This window comes from Danio rerio, chromosome 22 (assembly GCF_052040795.2).
Source record: "Danio rerio strain M-AB ecotype USA chromosome 22, GRCz13ab, whole genome shotgun sequence".
Classification (NCBI taxonomy): domain Eukaryota; kingdom Metazoa; phylum Chordata; class Actinopteri; order Cypriniformes; family Danionidae; genus Danio; species Danio rerio.
The window spans coordinates 41,020,965-41,037,147 of NC_141042.1; the positions used below are offsets into that span (position 1 = coordinate 41,020,965).

Below are 16,183 nucleotides of genomic sequence, written 5' to 3' on the forward strand. Positions count from 1 at the left end.
AATGAAAGGCAAAGATCACTAGATTGTGCTTATTTTACCAAAATAAAATATGATCATGACCTAACTTTGAATGATTTAATTAGGACAGTAAGGTCTGACTTTGCTTAGACAAAAGGCTTGTCTTTTTCAGTGCTTCCTCCTTTATCTGACCCCAGACATGCTCAATATATGTTCATGTCTGGTGATTGGGTTGGCCAATCCTGGAGCACTCTTTGCTTTCAGGAGCTTTGATGTGGAGGTTGAAGTATGTGAAGGAGCGCTATCCTGCTGGAGAATTGTCCCTCTCCTGTGGTTTGTAATGTAATGGGCAGCACAAATGCCTTGATACCTCAGGCTGTTGATGTCGATCATCCACTCTGCAGATCTCTCACATACTAAATATAACCCCAAACCATGATTTTCTCCTTTACCAAACTTGACTGATATCTGTGAGAATCTTGCTCCATGCGGGTTCCAGTTGGTCTTCTGCAGTGTTTGTGATGATTGGGATGCAGATCAACAGATGATTCAGCAGAGAAATCAACCTTCGTCCACTTTTCCAAATGATCAACAACAAATTGCTAGAACTAGATCGTTGCTCTTAGAACTGGGATCTTTTGTCTGGGGGTGTAGATTTCGCACTTGCAAAACCTGTGCTATTTATTTTAATCAATATACCACATTTAAAAGGAAAACTGATTGTTGAAAACATCTTTGTACAGTAATCAGGGCCGGAGTGGGACTCCTTTTCAGCCCTGGAGTTCCAAGCCTCAGACCGGCCCACCTCAGTTCACGACTGACTATATTAAAATAAGGTCATTTCCAATTCAGTTTCTAACTACACTATCACGTCTTTTTTTAAGAGAACAGCTGCTTTAGAACTTCAAATATTCAACAACCCTAACAGTATTGTATGTCGTAACAATAAAAAAAAAAAAAAATTACATACTCAGACAAGACTCAAACCCGGATCGGCAGCGTCATAATCTAACGTGCTAACCACTGGACCACAACAGTCATATATTGAAAGGTGACTCATCTGAATTATATCATCTTTAACCTGCAGGCTGGTTATATATAAAAAGAGAAGAGCTGCGGTAAAATAATGAATAAGAAGACTGTGGTCAAGTAAATAAATAAATTAATTTAAAAAGTGTGACTGTTGAGAGCAACAGATTCTGGAGCTAGGGACACTGACCCTTGCAGCCAAAAAACGGACCCGCCCACCGGGAATTCTCCCGCTCCTCCCGATTAGCCAATCCGGGCCTGCCAGTAATGTCACACATAGGCATGGGACAAAAACAGTTTTCAAGGTATACCACGGTTTGGAAAAGTACATTTATTATTATTTTTTGCTTGTAAAATATTTTTAGGTAGCTTTAGGTTTTTAGGACAACAGTATCTCCAGCGGAAAACAAATCAAAAGTAGCTGATTTAAATTGTAAAGAAATCTGTGTTTCTGAAACTAATGAAGACAGCAGAAGTCAATGGTTCATTTGAACTATTTAGCCTGACATGTTTACTGCTCCAAAATATTATAAATGTTTCCTAAAATAAAATATATTGTGTTCAAAGGGGGGAAAAGTTGTTATTTTTTACCGAAACATTTAAAAAGAGTCTATTTTAGAGCAATAATCACAATACAGTGAAACCGTAATATTTATATCCAAGGTTATCATACCGTCAGGATCTTATCCCGGCCCATGCCTAGACACACACTGGATGTGTGATTTATTCAGATGCTGAAACTAAGCACTTCTTTAAGCAATAAATTAATAAATGGTCACACTTTACAATAAGGTTCATTAGTTAATGTTAATTAATGCATTTATTAACATAAACAAACAATGAACAATACATTTACTACTGTAATTGTTCATGTTAGTTAACGTTAGTTAATGAAAATACAGTAGTTCATTGTTAGTTCATGTTAACTCATGGTGCATTTACTAATGTTAACAAGCATGGACTTGGATGTTAATAATGCATTAGTAAATGTTCAATTATTATTAATAAATGCTGTACATGTGTTGTTCATGATTAGATCATGTTAGTAAATGCATTAACTAATGAACCTTATTGTAAAGTGTTACCTAATAAATTAATATTTAACAAGGCTGTTTTTAATGTCAATTGATTGTTTCATTTTACACTGTGTGGGTGTCAAATTTCGGCTTATATATGGCAGTCGTAGATTGCAGCATTATTAAATGTACTGTTTATTGTTAATGGTCTGTAACGGGTGTTTCACAGATGTTTCAGATTGAAATGTTTGTTTATTTAAGTGTTAAGGTGTGCTCACATTTACCAAAAAGGCGAAAACACGCAAAACTGTTCAGCTGTAATGACAATTGATGACTGATTTTCTTACACAGCTGCTCGGTGTGAAAGATATCATTCTGTAAACAATCATTACTCTTGGAATTACGGATAAAACACCCTGCAATTTTTGTAAAATGTTGCTTCTGTGAGTGCGCTTTAAGACAAATGTTTGTTTCAGAAACATCTTGAGACCCCCTGTGTAAATAGCTGGCACAGCGTCAAGTGGAAAAATTTAAAATGTTGCTCCTCGCTTCCTGGCAGACACCAATTTTGTTTTGGGGAACGCCCAGATTGTGGACTGGCCGATCGTCTACAGTAATGACGGATTCTGCAAGCTGTCCGGTTACCATCGTGCTGAAGTCATGCAGAAGAGCAGCACATGCAGGTGATTTCATGTTTCTGTTATTAATCATGTGACTGTATCCAATAGGGTTTCCTCCGGGTGCTCGGGTTTCCCCCACAAGTCCAAAAACATGCGCTATAGGTGAATTGAATGAGTGTGTGAATAAGGTAAAGTGAAGTGAAGAATTAAAAAACCTAGAGAGAAACCAGGCTCCGTTGGGCACGACCATTTCTCCTCTGGCCAAATGTTTTGTGCAGAGCTGCAGTCTAGGCGCCGGAGACTGGAAGCTGGACCTCAGCGAAGACTCGTCTCTCCCTGGAGAGTCATATAAATCAGTCTCATGCTCTCCACTTCTCCATGAACACCACAGCAGCTGCTCAGGATACGGCCTGGTCCAGGATTATGGAAACTTTGGGATCATCTTATTGCTGGTCTTGGATGGAATCAGTGGCGCTGCATAGTCTGAGGGCGGTGGGATGAGTATCCACAGGTGGAAATAGAGAATGAAGAGAATAATTAGCATAGCTGCTGTTCATACTGTATATAAACGAGATGCAGAAACCTGCGTGAAGCACATTCATGTATCATACCGCTAAGTGATGCACTGAGTGTGTGCTTTACTAAACAGACAGGTCTTTAATCTAGTTTTGAATTAGGAGAGTGTGTCTGAGCCTCAGACGTTATCAGGAAGGCTATTCCAGAGTTTGGGAGCCATAAATGACAAGGCTCGACCTCCTTTAGTGGACTTTGCTATTCTAGGTACTACCAGAAGCCCTGAGTTTTGAGATCTTCAAGAGCAGGTTGGATTGTAGCAAGACAGAAGGTTGGTTAGATAAACAGAAGCTTGATTATTTAAAGCTTTATAGGTAAGAAGCAATATTTTAAAATCAATATGAAACTGAACAGGCAGCCAGTGTAAGGAGGATAAATATGGGGTGATATGATCATATTTTCTAGACCTGCTAAGAACTCTGGCTGCTGCATTTTGTACTAATTGAAGTTTGTTAATAGAGGATGCTGGGCAGCCAGCAAACAGAGCATTACAGTAATCCAGCATAGAGCTCATAAAAGCATGGACTAGCTTTTCTGCATCTGACATAGATAGCATACTTTGTAACTTAGCGATATTTCTCAGATAAAAGAAGGCAGTAATGACAAAGTGAAATCTTTTTCTGTAATTGTTGCAAATTTATTAAAAATAAAAAAGCTGAAAAGCCAGATGTATGTTAGTATTGACAGCCTTTAGCGTGAACCTCTAAGGGTGCTTTCACACCTGCCTTATTTAGTTTGATTGAATCGCAGTAGAGTTCGTTTCCCCTTTTGGTGCGGTTCATTTGGGCAGGTCTGACTGCAGCAATCGTACTCGAGTGCGCACCAAAAGCGGACCAAATAAGCGTACCGAGACCTGCTTGAAGAGGTGGTCTCGGTACGCTTTCAAACAAACCCTGGAGCGGTTCATTTGTGATAAGAATATGATCCGTACTAAAACAGGTCCAACGCAAACAGTACTGCGCCTTTTGGACTAATCAAGCTGCCATAGGCCAATGCGCAGTGCATTATGGGATATGGAGGAAAATATTTGTTGACAGCGCTTTACCAACAGAGAGAGAGAGAGAGAGGGGTAAACATTACCTGATGGATCGTTGGTAATATTTCTGCAAGATGAGCATGTCGCAGTTTAGCTAAATTAATTCACGTGATGCATTAAACACTGTTTTTCAGCCGCGGCCGCGCTTCATTCTCGAAATGTATAGTTTGTCTAAAGCAGGCATACAATCAGCCAGCGCAGTCGTCCCTCCAGAGTAAAAGGTTTTGTTTACCTGCGGGAGTTCATTGGCATTTTCCCGCACGTGAATTCTGACCAATCAATAAGCAGTTTGGGAAACATGTTTAACAACATCTGGCCAATGAGAGATGTGGATTTTGTCAGATGACTGCATTTTGGTTCGTTTCAACTGGTTCGGACCAAAGCCAGCAGTGTGGTGTGAAAACGACCCAAAGACGGCAGAAAATGCAGCAATGCATCATTTATTGCGCTTTGTCCGGACCAAATGAAGCCAACTACAGATGTGAAAGCACCCTAAATTGAGCTCAGGTACATTCTGTTTCCACTGATCATTCTGGATCAGGTTATTTTGGCTTATATACGTTTTTGGTTTATTTAAGGGGTTTTTGTTGATGTCTGCCCATGTGTGCTTCTTTCAGCTTCATGTACGGGGAACTTTCTGACAAAGAAACCAGCGAGAAACTCCGCCAGACCTTCGAGAACTACGAGATGAACTCCTTTGAGTTACTGATGTACAAGAAGAACCGTGAGTTGGCTCTTTGAGATCATTCGAATCGTCTTCATGCTTATCCCATTTATCAAGTGATTCAAAAGTTGCTGATATTGCAGGGATGCCGGTGTGGTTCTTTGTCAAAATCGCTCCCATCCGAAACGAACAGGACAAAGTTGTGCTTTTCCTCTGCACCTTCAGCGACATCACTGCCTTCAAGCAGCCAATTGAAGACGACTCCTCTAAAGGTTTGATGCGCTTTTCTTCATCTCAGACATTTGATCTCATCTGAAAAGATTTAGGAAACTAGTGTCTGGGTGTTCAGTGTTGAATCAGAATTTCTCAACTCAACCCTCAAGGTCAGCTTACATGCATAGTTTATCTCCAACCACTATCAATACTGGGTTTCTAGGCCCAGTCCCAAGTGTCCTTGGAACAAACTCTTGCAGTCTTTTTCTGGGAGTACACTTCAGTAACATAATGGCGTTTTGTCTGTCGGTAGAAGTGTTCTGTGGAGCTCAGTTCAGTTCAGAAGGCAGTCCGGCAGCAGTTCAGTCCTTTAGGGTGGAGCTATCAGTTCTTTGGGGCAGGGCTATCAGTCATTTAGGGCGGGATTATAAGTCATTTTTGGGTGGGGCTATCAGTCATTTAGGTTGGGGCTATAAGCCATTTAAGGCGGGGCTATCAGTCATTTAGGGTGGGGCTTTCAGTCATTTAGGGCGGGGCTATCAGTTATTTAGGGCAGGATAATAAGCCATTTATGGTGGGCTCTCAGTCATATTGGGTGGAATTATAAGCTATTTAGGGCGGAGCTATCAGTCATTTAGGGCGGAGCTACCATTCATTTAGGTTGGGGCTATCAGTCATTTAGGGTGGGATTATAAGCCATTTAGGGTGGGGCTATCTGTTATTTAGGGCGGGGTTATAAGTAATCTATGATGGTGTTATCAGTCTTTTAGGGAGGGGCTATCATTCATTTAGGGTGGAGCTATCAGTCCCTTAGGGCTTTATCAGTCATTTAGGGTGTGGCTATCAGTCATTTAGGACGGGTTATAAGTCAGTAGGTCGTCCTTCATGCAGCACTGCGCAACCAATCAAAATTAAAGCGGTGCATGCTAGTTTAAAATTTTGTCTGACTTGATGCTGCGCCGACTCCACGTGACCGCCACATGTGGCATCAAAGTACTGCGACATCGCTCTGAGATCAGATGGCAGACTTAGCCGATGCAGCATCTGAAGAGCGACTGCAGGAGCTGTGATGAAGACATTGATATTACACGATTAGCTTATCAATCATTTGGGGCGGGGCTCTCAGTCATTTAGGGCGGAGCTATCAGTAATTTAGGGCGGGGCTCTCAGTCATTTAGGGCGGAGCTATCAGTAATTTAGGGCGGGGCTATCAGTCATTTAGGGTGGATCTATCAGTCATTTAGGGTGGGGCTATCAGTCATTTAGGGCGGGGCTATCAGTCATTTAGGGTGGAGCTATCAGTCATTTAGGGCGGGGCTATCAGTCATTTAGGGAGGATCTATCAGTCATTTAGGGAGGATCTATCAGTCATTTAGGGTGGGGCTATTAGTCATTTAGGGCGGAGCGGTCAATCATTTAGGGTGGAGCTATCAGTCCTTTAGGAAAACCGTTAAGGAAAATCATAATTTCTGTTTCATGCCGACTTTAAAGCTGCAGTCCGTAAGTTTTGCCTGACCCTTTAGCACAGATGAATGTTTTGCTGTGTTTATGTGGCTGTCAGTCATGTGGATGCAGTGTCTGGTGATTCTATGTTTTGGGCGTTTGACACAAATAAGATCTGTTTTTTTGACAGAAAACATCATCAAAACACCTGATAAAAAATGACATTGCACTACCAGTGGAGTTGAGAGGGATAATTCTCAAACATAAACTGGCCAGTACCACTCAAAATAGAAAAAACAACATCATTACAAGCCTACCATTGTGAATCAGGCTTATGTGAGGGTTAATTGTGTACTATTAATTGTGTAATACTTTGAGTGGAGAAACGCTGTTTTTGATGTTGAGGTGTGATCAAGACCTTGTTTTCAATGCAGATTATCTGTTCATTTATGAACATTCTCTACATTTAACCTTTTTGTTTTCATCTGATGTTAGGCTGGGGGAAGTTTGCTCGCCTGACACGGGCGCTGACCAGCAGTCGTGGTGTTTTACAGCAGCTGGCGCCGACTGTCCAACGGGGAGAAAACGTGCTTAAACACTCACGTCTGGCTGAGGTAAATCTGTATGTGTTTGTGACTGCTTCTGTGTGTGTGTGTGTAGAGGTTTATGTGGTTTACAGGGACACAAAGTTTTATATTGACATGGGAATTACTTTGTTTTACTCTAAATATTTATATAAGTTTCCTGTCAAGGTTAACAGTATAAAATACATTATGCCTATGGAGTGACCCTGTAAAGCATGTATGCAAGTATGTGCGTGTATGTGTGTGTGTGCGCTACAGCACTGTCATCAAAGGAACCCTCCATCCATTTATACCTGAGCAGTCTTGGCCAAGAGTGTGTGCTGCAATCCCAAAAGCCCGTCTGCTGTACTCAGATAAATCTCCAGCATGTGCTTCTGCTGTTCACGTCACACACTCCCTCAGTTTCAGCTCAACCAGGGTGTCCGCAGGGTCTTAAAAAGTGTCATAATTAGGTAAGAGAATTTATGGAAAGTTAACAAGTATTAAAAATTCTTAATTTCTGAGTTGCAAGGGATTGTTTTTGATTGTACAATGTATAGTTTAAGGCTTAAATCTGCCTGAATAAATAAATAAACTGAGAATATTAGGATGTTGTGTAGTTTATGAAATCGATAAAGTCCTGCTGGGTTTGACCAAAGTCCCTTTAAGGCAGGTCGTTTCACTCAGTGGCCATCAGGGCTGCACGATTCTGGCTAAAATGTGATTCACAGTTTGTTTGGCTTAAAATCGAGGGTCTCTATTCTATTCTAATAGGGTCAGGCCCTCTCTATTCTGCCGCGGATATTACTGAGGGTGCGGGTGGTAAGGGTAGTGGCACGGACACCGCCCTCACTATTCTGCCGCCCTAGACGCAGACATAACTGAGGGTGCGGGTGGTGAGGGTAGTGTCGCGGACACCGCCCTCTCTATTCTGCCGCCCTTGATGCGGATATAACTGAGGGCGCGGGTGGTGAGGGTAGTGTCACGGACACCGCCCTCACTATTCTGCCGTCCTAGACGGAGACATAATTGAGGGTGCGGGTGGTGAGGGTAGTGTCACGGACACCGCCCTGTCTATTCTGCCGCCCTAGACGGAGACATAATTGAGGGTGCGGGTGGTGAGGGTAGTGTCACGGACACCGCCCTCTCTATTCTGCCGCCCTAGACGCAGACATAATTGAGGGCGCGGGTGGTGAGGGTAGTGTCGTTGGCACCGTCCTCACTATTCTGCCGCCCTAGACGCGGATATAACTGAGGGTGCGGGTGGTGAGGGTAGTGTCGCGGACACCGCCCTCACTATTCTGTCACCCTAGACGCAGACATAACTGAGGGCGCAGGTGGTGAGGTTAGTGTCACGGACACCGCCCTCACTATTCTGCCGCCCTAAATGCAGACATAACTGAGGGTGCGGGTGGTGAGGGTAGTGTCGCGGACACCGCCCTCACTATTCTGCCGCCCTAGACGCAGACATAACTGAGGGTGCGGGTGGTGAGAGTAGTGTTGCGGACACCGCCCTCAGTATTCTGCCACCCTAGACGCAGACATAACTGAGGGTGCGGGTGGTGAGGGTAGTGTCCCGGACACCGCCCTCTCTATTGTGCCGCCCTAGACGCAGACATAACTAAGGGTGCGGGTGGTGAGGGTAGTGTCGCAGACACCGCCCTCACTATTCTGCCGCCCTAGACGCAGACATAACTGAGAGTGCGGGTGGTGAGGGTAGTGTCGCAGACACCGCCCTCACTATTCTGCCACCCTAGACGCAGACATAACTGAGGGTGCGGGTGGTGAGGGTAGTGTCCCGGACACCGCCCTCACTATTCTGCCGCCCTAGACGCAGACATAACTGAGGGTGCGGGTGGTGAGGGTAGTGTCGCGGACACGGCCCTCTCTATTCTGCCGCCCTTGACATGGATATAACTGAGGGTGCGGGTGGTGAGGGTAGTGTCCCGGACACCGCCCTCTCTATTGTGCCGCCCTAGACGCAGACATAACTAAGGGTGCGGGTGGTGAGGGTAGTGTCGCAGACACCGCCCTCACTATTCTGCCGCCCTAGACGCAGACATAACTGAGAGTGCGGGTGGTGAGGGTAGTGTCGCAGACACCGCCCTCACTATTCTGCCACCCTAGACGCAGACATAACTGAGGGTGCGGGTGGTGAGGGTAGTGTCCCGGACACCGCCCTCACTATTCTGCCGCCCTAGACGCAGACATAACTGAGGGTGCGGGTGGTGAGGGTAGTGTCGCGGACACGGCCCTCTCTATTCTGCCGCCCTTGACATGGATATAACTGAGGGTGCGGGTGGTGAGGGTAGTGGCACGGACACCGCCCTCTCTATTCTGCTGCCCTAGACGCGGATATAACTGAGGGTGCGGGTGGTGAGGGTAGTGTCGCGGACACCGCCCTCTCTATTCTGCCGCCCTTGACGTGGATATAACTGAGTGCGCGGGTGGTGAGAGTAGTGTCGCGGACACCGCCCTCACTATTCTGCCGCCCTAGACGCAGACATAACTGAGGGTGCGGGTGGTGAGGGTAGTGTCGCAGACACCGCCCTCACTATTCTGCCACCCTAGACGCAGACATAACTGAGGGTGCGGGTGGTGAGGGTAGTGGCACGGACACCGCCCTCACTATTCTGCCGCCCTAGACGCAGACATAACTGAGGGCGCGGGTGGTGAGGGTAGTGGCACGGACACCGCCCTCACTATTCTGTCACCCTAGACGCAGACATAACTGAGGGCGCGGGTGGTGAGGGTAGTGTCACGGACACCGCCCTCACTATTCTGCCGCCCTAGACGCGGATATAGCGTTTTTTAAAGCCTAATAACAAAACAAACAAATAAAAGTTTAGATTTAAATTTGAAATGACCATCCCCATCTAAACCATCCCCATCAGTCTCCCTCTCTTCTCAGATGGGATGGTGGGCCAAATCAAAGGTTACCATGGGCATCTCTGAAATAGAGCTAGTCAGACTATCTTGTGAGACTGTGTTTATGTTGCAGAAAAATAAAACATTACAATCCTTTTTTTCAATATCGTGCAGCTTTAGTAGATTCCATCATAAACGGTAAAAAAGATTGGCCCAAGAATGCTCAAAATAATATCAATCTGATCTGATCTGCCAGGTGTTGCAGCTGGGATCAGACATTCTCCCGCAGTACAAGCAAGAGGCTCCCAAAACGCCTCCGCACATCATCCTGCACTACTGCACCTTCAAGACCACCTGGGACTGGGTGATCCTCATCCTCACCTTCTACACCGCCATCATGGTGCCCTACAACGTGTCCTTTAAGACCAAGCAGAACAACGTCACCTGGCTGGTGGTGGACAGCATTGTGGATGTGATTTTCCTGGTGGACATTGTGCTCAACTTCCACACCACCTTTGTTGGGCCGGCGGGAGAGGTGATCTCAGACCCCAAACTGATCCGTATGAACTACGTCAAGACCTGGTTCGTGATCGACCTGCTGTCCTGCCTGCCGTACGACGTCATTAACGCCTTCGAGAATGTTGACGAGGTGAGATTTCTACAATTCTTTTTTCTCTGTCAAAGATTTCCCCCATGATGTTGAACAGATTCAGGATTTATTCACAGTATTAACTATAATGTTTTTTCTTCTGGAGAAAGTCCTATTTGTTTTATTTCGGCTACAACAAAAGCAGCTAGCTGGCAGCTAGCTCTCTGCAACTCTCACATGGTCGCCCACTGAAGCTAAGCAGGGCTGCGCCCGGTCAGTACCTGGATGGGAGACCACTAGGGAAAGCTAGGTTACTGCCGGAAGTGGTGTTAGTGAGGCCAGCTGGGGGCGCCCAACCTGCGGTCTGTGTGGGTCCTAATGCCCCAGTATAGTGACGGGGACTCTATACTGCTCAGTGAGCGCCGTCTTTCGGATGAGACGTTAAACCAAGGTCCTGACTTTCTGTGGTCGTTAAAAATCCCAGGATGTCCTTCGAAAAGAATAGGGGTTTAACCCCGGCATCCTGGCCAAATCTGCCCACTGGCCTTTGTCCATCATGGCCTCCTAACCCTCCCCATATCATAGTTGGCTTAATCTCTGTCTCCTCTCCACCAATCAACTGGTGTTTGGTGTGCGGTCTGGCGCAAAATGGCTGCATTTTAGAAATGTGTTGAACAAAATCTGCTCTCCGTTACACTGAAATTGGGAATACAAATATTCAGGAGGGCTAGCAATTGTAAGTAACCCTCAACCAATATGGCCTCATCTTAACTGGCATGTGGCCTTGCATGATCAGATTGGCCACAGCATGCATGTGTTCAAGTCCAAGAGACTGTAGGGCGTCCAATGACGGTGGTAATGAGGGTGGTAATGAGCGGCCCTTCATTGCTCCCTCATTAGCTGTTTACGATGCGAATTATGTGCAAGACTGTAATATGCAATGATGGCAGCACATAATATTTGACTAGATGCTTTTCAAGACACCAGTATTCAGCTTAAAGTGACATTTAAAGGCTTCACTAGGGTAATTAGGGTAAAGTTAGGGTAATTAGGCAAGTCATTGTATAACAGTGGTTTGTTCTGTAGACTATCTAAAGCTAATACTGCTTAAGGGGGTGAATAATATTGACCTTAAAATGGCTTTAAAAAAATTAAAAACTGCTTTTATTCTAGCCGAAATAAAACAAATAAGACTTTCTCCAGAAGAACAAATATTATAGGAAATACTGTGGAAATTTCCTGCATCTGTTCAATATCAGTCTCAATCTTTCTGCTGAAATTGCATTATTGCCTCACAGTCAGTTTTGATGGCTTTCCCGCACTGAAGCTGTGTTTTTCAGGATTGATTTCATCCGTGCATGCCGGGTATTTCCCTCAGGAGCTCTGTGAATGAAGCTGGCAGTTATTCTCTCTGAGCGATATCGCAGTATCTTATGCTGTATTGCTATATTACCGCAGAAACACACCCCACAGGAGACACAAGCTTTGCACCCTGCTAGAACTGTGAAATCCGTCAGTCCAGAAGTCATCATCATCATTAATAGCTGGCGTGTCCCGGCAGCCATCATTACCAGTGTCGTTCTGCAGCAGAACCATTCAAGCGTAGCTTTACTCTCAGCTAATGCTGCACTGCAGGCCAAACCAAACTTGGCTCTCTGTGATTATAGTGACACAAACATGAAACTGCCTTTAAAATAATAAAAACATGTGAGCAGTTCCAGCATTACGGATGTGACGTTTGCAGTAAAAACCCAAAACAAACTCACAGAGGTTAACATTATATTGAAACATCTGATTGGCGCAGTGGGTAGCACGTTTGCCTCACAGCAAGAAGGTCGCTGGTTCGATCCTCGGCTCAGTTGGCGTTTCTGTGTGGAGTTTGCATGTTCTCCCTGCGTTCGCGTGGGTTTTCTCCGGGTGCTCCGGTTTCCCCCACAGTCCAAACACATGCGGTACAGGTGAATTGGGTTGGCTAAATTGTCCGTATTGTGTGTGTGTGTGTGTGGATGTTTCCCAGAGATGGGTTGCAGCTGGAAGGGCATCCGCTGCGTAAAAACTTGCTGGATAAGTTGGCGGTTCATTCCGCTGTGGCGACCCCAGATTAATAAAGGGACTAAGCCGACAAGAAAATGAATGAATGAATGATTATATCATCCAGATCTACTAAGCGCAGAATTCTGGGATCAGACAAATATCAATCTGTAAACATGTTTAATATTGTAAAATGAGGGAAATAACCCACATAGCAGCCGAATTACGCCAAATATGTGTGTCAATTTCTCCCAAAAAAACTGTGGAGATGAACACGGGAGGTAGAGAAAGCATTTTATCGGCCATGAAGCACGCGTTTGTATCATCAATAATTAAGAGTGCTGGTGAAACAAATAGAAAAACACGACACGAGAGGTAATTTACTGAAAAATAACAACAATATTATTATGTTAGGGCTTAAATAAACTTTACAATGCAAAAACAAAATTATGTACGCATATTAATGCAGCTAAAATAAAATAAATAAATAACCAAACAAAGGTTATAAATAACCCAACAAAGCACCAAATATTTAACCCATATGGTTGAGTTATTATTAAATAACCTAATGAAGGTTAAAAATGACTCAACAATGTACCAAATATGTTTAACTCAACCATCAATTGTAGCTCAGGCTTTCAGGAATCTTTTAGGATTCACCAAATTTGTCTCAGATGAAAAACATCGTGGCTGATATCTAAGAGTGTGAGCATGGTTTAAGTCCCTTTATTAATCTGGGGTCGACACGGCGGAATGAACCGCCAACTTATCCAGCATGTGTTGGATGTAGCAGATGCCCTCCCAGCTGCAACCCATTATTGGGAAAGATCTATACACACTTATGCACACTTGGACAATTTAGCCCACCTAATTCCCCTGTACCCAGATCCGGCCCAAGGCATAAGCGAACTAAGCGGCTGCTTACAATTACAATTAACAGTTGGTAAATACACAGCAAAAATGATTTTCTTTCTTATAGTTTTTGTGTGATTTTTAGTCCAAATATCTAAAAATTCTTAAACCAATAAGCATTTTCTAGAAGGATATTTAGTCAAAATAATGTGAATTTTTCATTAAAAAAAGCTTAATAATCTGCCAATTAGGGTAAATAATAATATTGTTTTAGGTTTTAAATCAGATTATTTTACTTATCTCATTGGCAGATTAATTTGTTTTACAAAAAAAATCACTTAATTTAGAATTATTTCTGAAAACTGAACAATTTTTGTACATATTTAGTAATTTGATTTATATGCGAGTGTCTAAAAATGCTTCCTGATTTAATTTGATTTTAATTTAAATATATGTTTTAAGTTATTTGAACTACAAAATACAATATGATTTTTTTCAGTGTTATCATTTATATCCAATTAAAAAAAATATCTTTATTGTCACTATGTTTGACTGTTTGACAGCGTCTTAAATAATAATACAAATCAGTATGTTATTGGCTACTTGCAGCTGTTTTTGTTTCTGCCAGCCCATATTAATGTTTTGTGTCTAATAATTATTTAGAGTTGTGGCAAGTAGTCATTTAAAAAGTTGGATCAATAGGAAGTTATTTCTGCAGAATAATATTTAGAATTGTCTTAAAACATATATTTTATGATGTAAGCAACAAAGCTACAGCGAACAAAATCGATAATGTGTGTTTTAAATTTATAGTGTGCAAATTATCAAGGATTGATGATAATTTGTCATATTGTTTGCACCAAGGGGGCCCCAAATAAAATCCTGCTTAGGGCCCCCTGAAGGCTTGGGCCGGCCCTGCCTGTACCGCATGTGTTTGGACTGTGGGGGAAACCGGAGCACCCACGAGAACGCACGGAGAACATGCAAACTCCATGCCAACTGATTCAGCTGGACTCGAACCAGCAACCTTCTTGCTGTGAGGCGATTGTGCTATCCACTGCACCAACGTGCCGCCATGTCATACATTTAGAGCAATATTCAGAAAGACCTGGCCCTTTAATCCAGAAAGTGGTGCGAGGAAAGTTAAATGGGTCACTTTTGATTTTAAGCACAGTACGGCGGCTCACAACCTGTCAGGTGCTGGTCTTGGTCTTGGCTCAGACTCGCTTATTTAATCCCTCAGTAGGAAGTGCAGACTCAAAGCTGTGTTTTATGTGGAGCAGGAGATTATAGCGCTCACACATACAGTCCTCTTCCCTTCAGAAAACGTCAACATCACTTATCCGTCCTCTTTCTGCTCCTGCTTCTGGCTGCATTCAGTTCAAGCTCAGCCACTGTGTGAGACAGTCATGCTGATTCTGCAGGGCTTTTCCCGCTCAGTGTCCAGTATTGAGTCGCGTAATGAAGCACAATACGAACTGTAACGCTCTTGCAGAAGGAAAGAATTGAATTAACTAAATTGCCTGTAGTGTATGAGTTAGTGTGTGAATGAGTGTGTATGGGTGTTTCCCAGTACTGGGTTGCTACTAGGGATGCACTGACTTGGATATCAGTTCAATACCGCATATTTTTGCTGGATCAGCTGATCCAAATCCGATCTTGCTCTATATTCGGTGTAATTTAAAAGCCACGAAGGTAGCCTAATATAAGGCACTAGAAAGTTGTCATGTAGCCGACCATATCCCAAATATTCTGAAGCCATTCTGTAGTTTAATGTGAAGCACAGATGAATATCGACTTGGTTAAACTCATGTTCAGTTCAGCGCTTCCCACTGCTGCACCTGTCAATCATTCTCCATTCAATCACAGTTCAAAGTTCGTGTCGCGTTCATGACAACACAAACAACTCTCCAATACTATTTGTTCCTGTTAATATAAATAATCATTTGAGAAATGCATTTAGTTTAACATTAAATGGCTTCATTTTGACATGCAACATGGAGTTCATTGCTGTAAATCATGTTGCGCGGAGTCTGTTAGATCAGCAGATCACATTCACAACACTTATCCCCCCTATGCCCTATTCATTTAGCACATTCTAACATTCAAAGTTGGAATGATTACAAATAAAAACGCATTGAGGTCATCCCTCTTAGGTGTAAAGTATTTTACCGTTCAGTTTTAGCCATCTTCATGTTTACAATTGTGCTCCCTTCTCAGTGCACTTTGAAACCATTGATGTCATTTTGAACACAGCCTCATGGCGACAGCTAAAGGTGACCTATTACATGCAGGGCTCAACAATAAGGACTGCCCGATGGCCCGGGGCCAGTGTGTGAGATGCTCAGGACATTAGACAGGATTGTTACTGATGCCCTGTCACTAAAGTTTCATTTGTCTGTGACTAATTGTCATTTGCGTGCAAAAACTGTCAGAATCGAGAAACAGTTTGTGTTTTTAAGCCTTCAAATGTTACAATCTCGGTTCCTCTGATCTGATTGGACGTTATTTTTTTGTAACAACCCGTACAGCGAAGAGACAGCAGCATGGCGTTAACATCAAGTGATGATGCTAAAGGAAAACATTTGTTTCTAACATCTTGGAAGCAGACATTTATGAGGTACACCACGACTAAAAAAATGAAGTGATGTTTTGTACAGTTTGCCGTCAATTTGGCAGGTCAGCCATCTTTTGTTTTGCAATAAAATACCTGCACATTTTGCTACTT

The 16,183-nt window shown here is 43.4% G+C and overlaps 1 protein-coding gene across 2 annotated transcripts in view; it reads left to right on the forward strand.

Moving 5' to 3' along the window:
- Positions 1–16,183, forward strand: part of kcnh1b (potassium voltage-gated channel, subfamily H (eag-related), member 1b) — a 52,636-nt gene that overhangs the window by 2,161 nt on the left and 34,292 nt on the right. For both annotated transcript variants that reach the window (XM_087302246.1, NM_001278814.1), the window contains 5 exon segments: positions 2,563–2,686; positions 4,850–4,956; positions 5,040–5,168; positions 7,048–7,166; positions 10,240–10,632. In XM_087302246.1, coding sequence (XP_087158372.1) covers positions 2,563–2,686; positions 4,850–4,956; positions 5,040–5,168; positions 7,048–7,166; positions 10,240–10,632 — 872 coding nt within the window.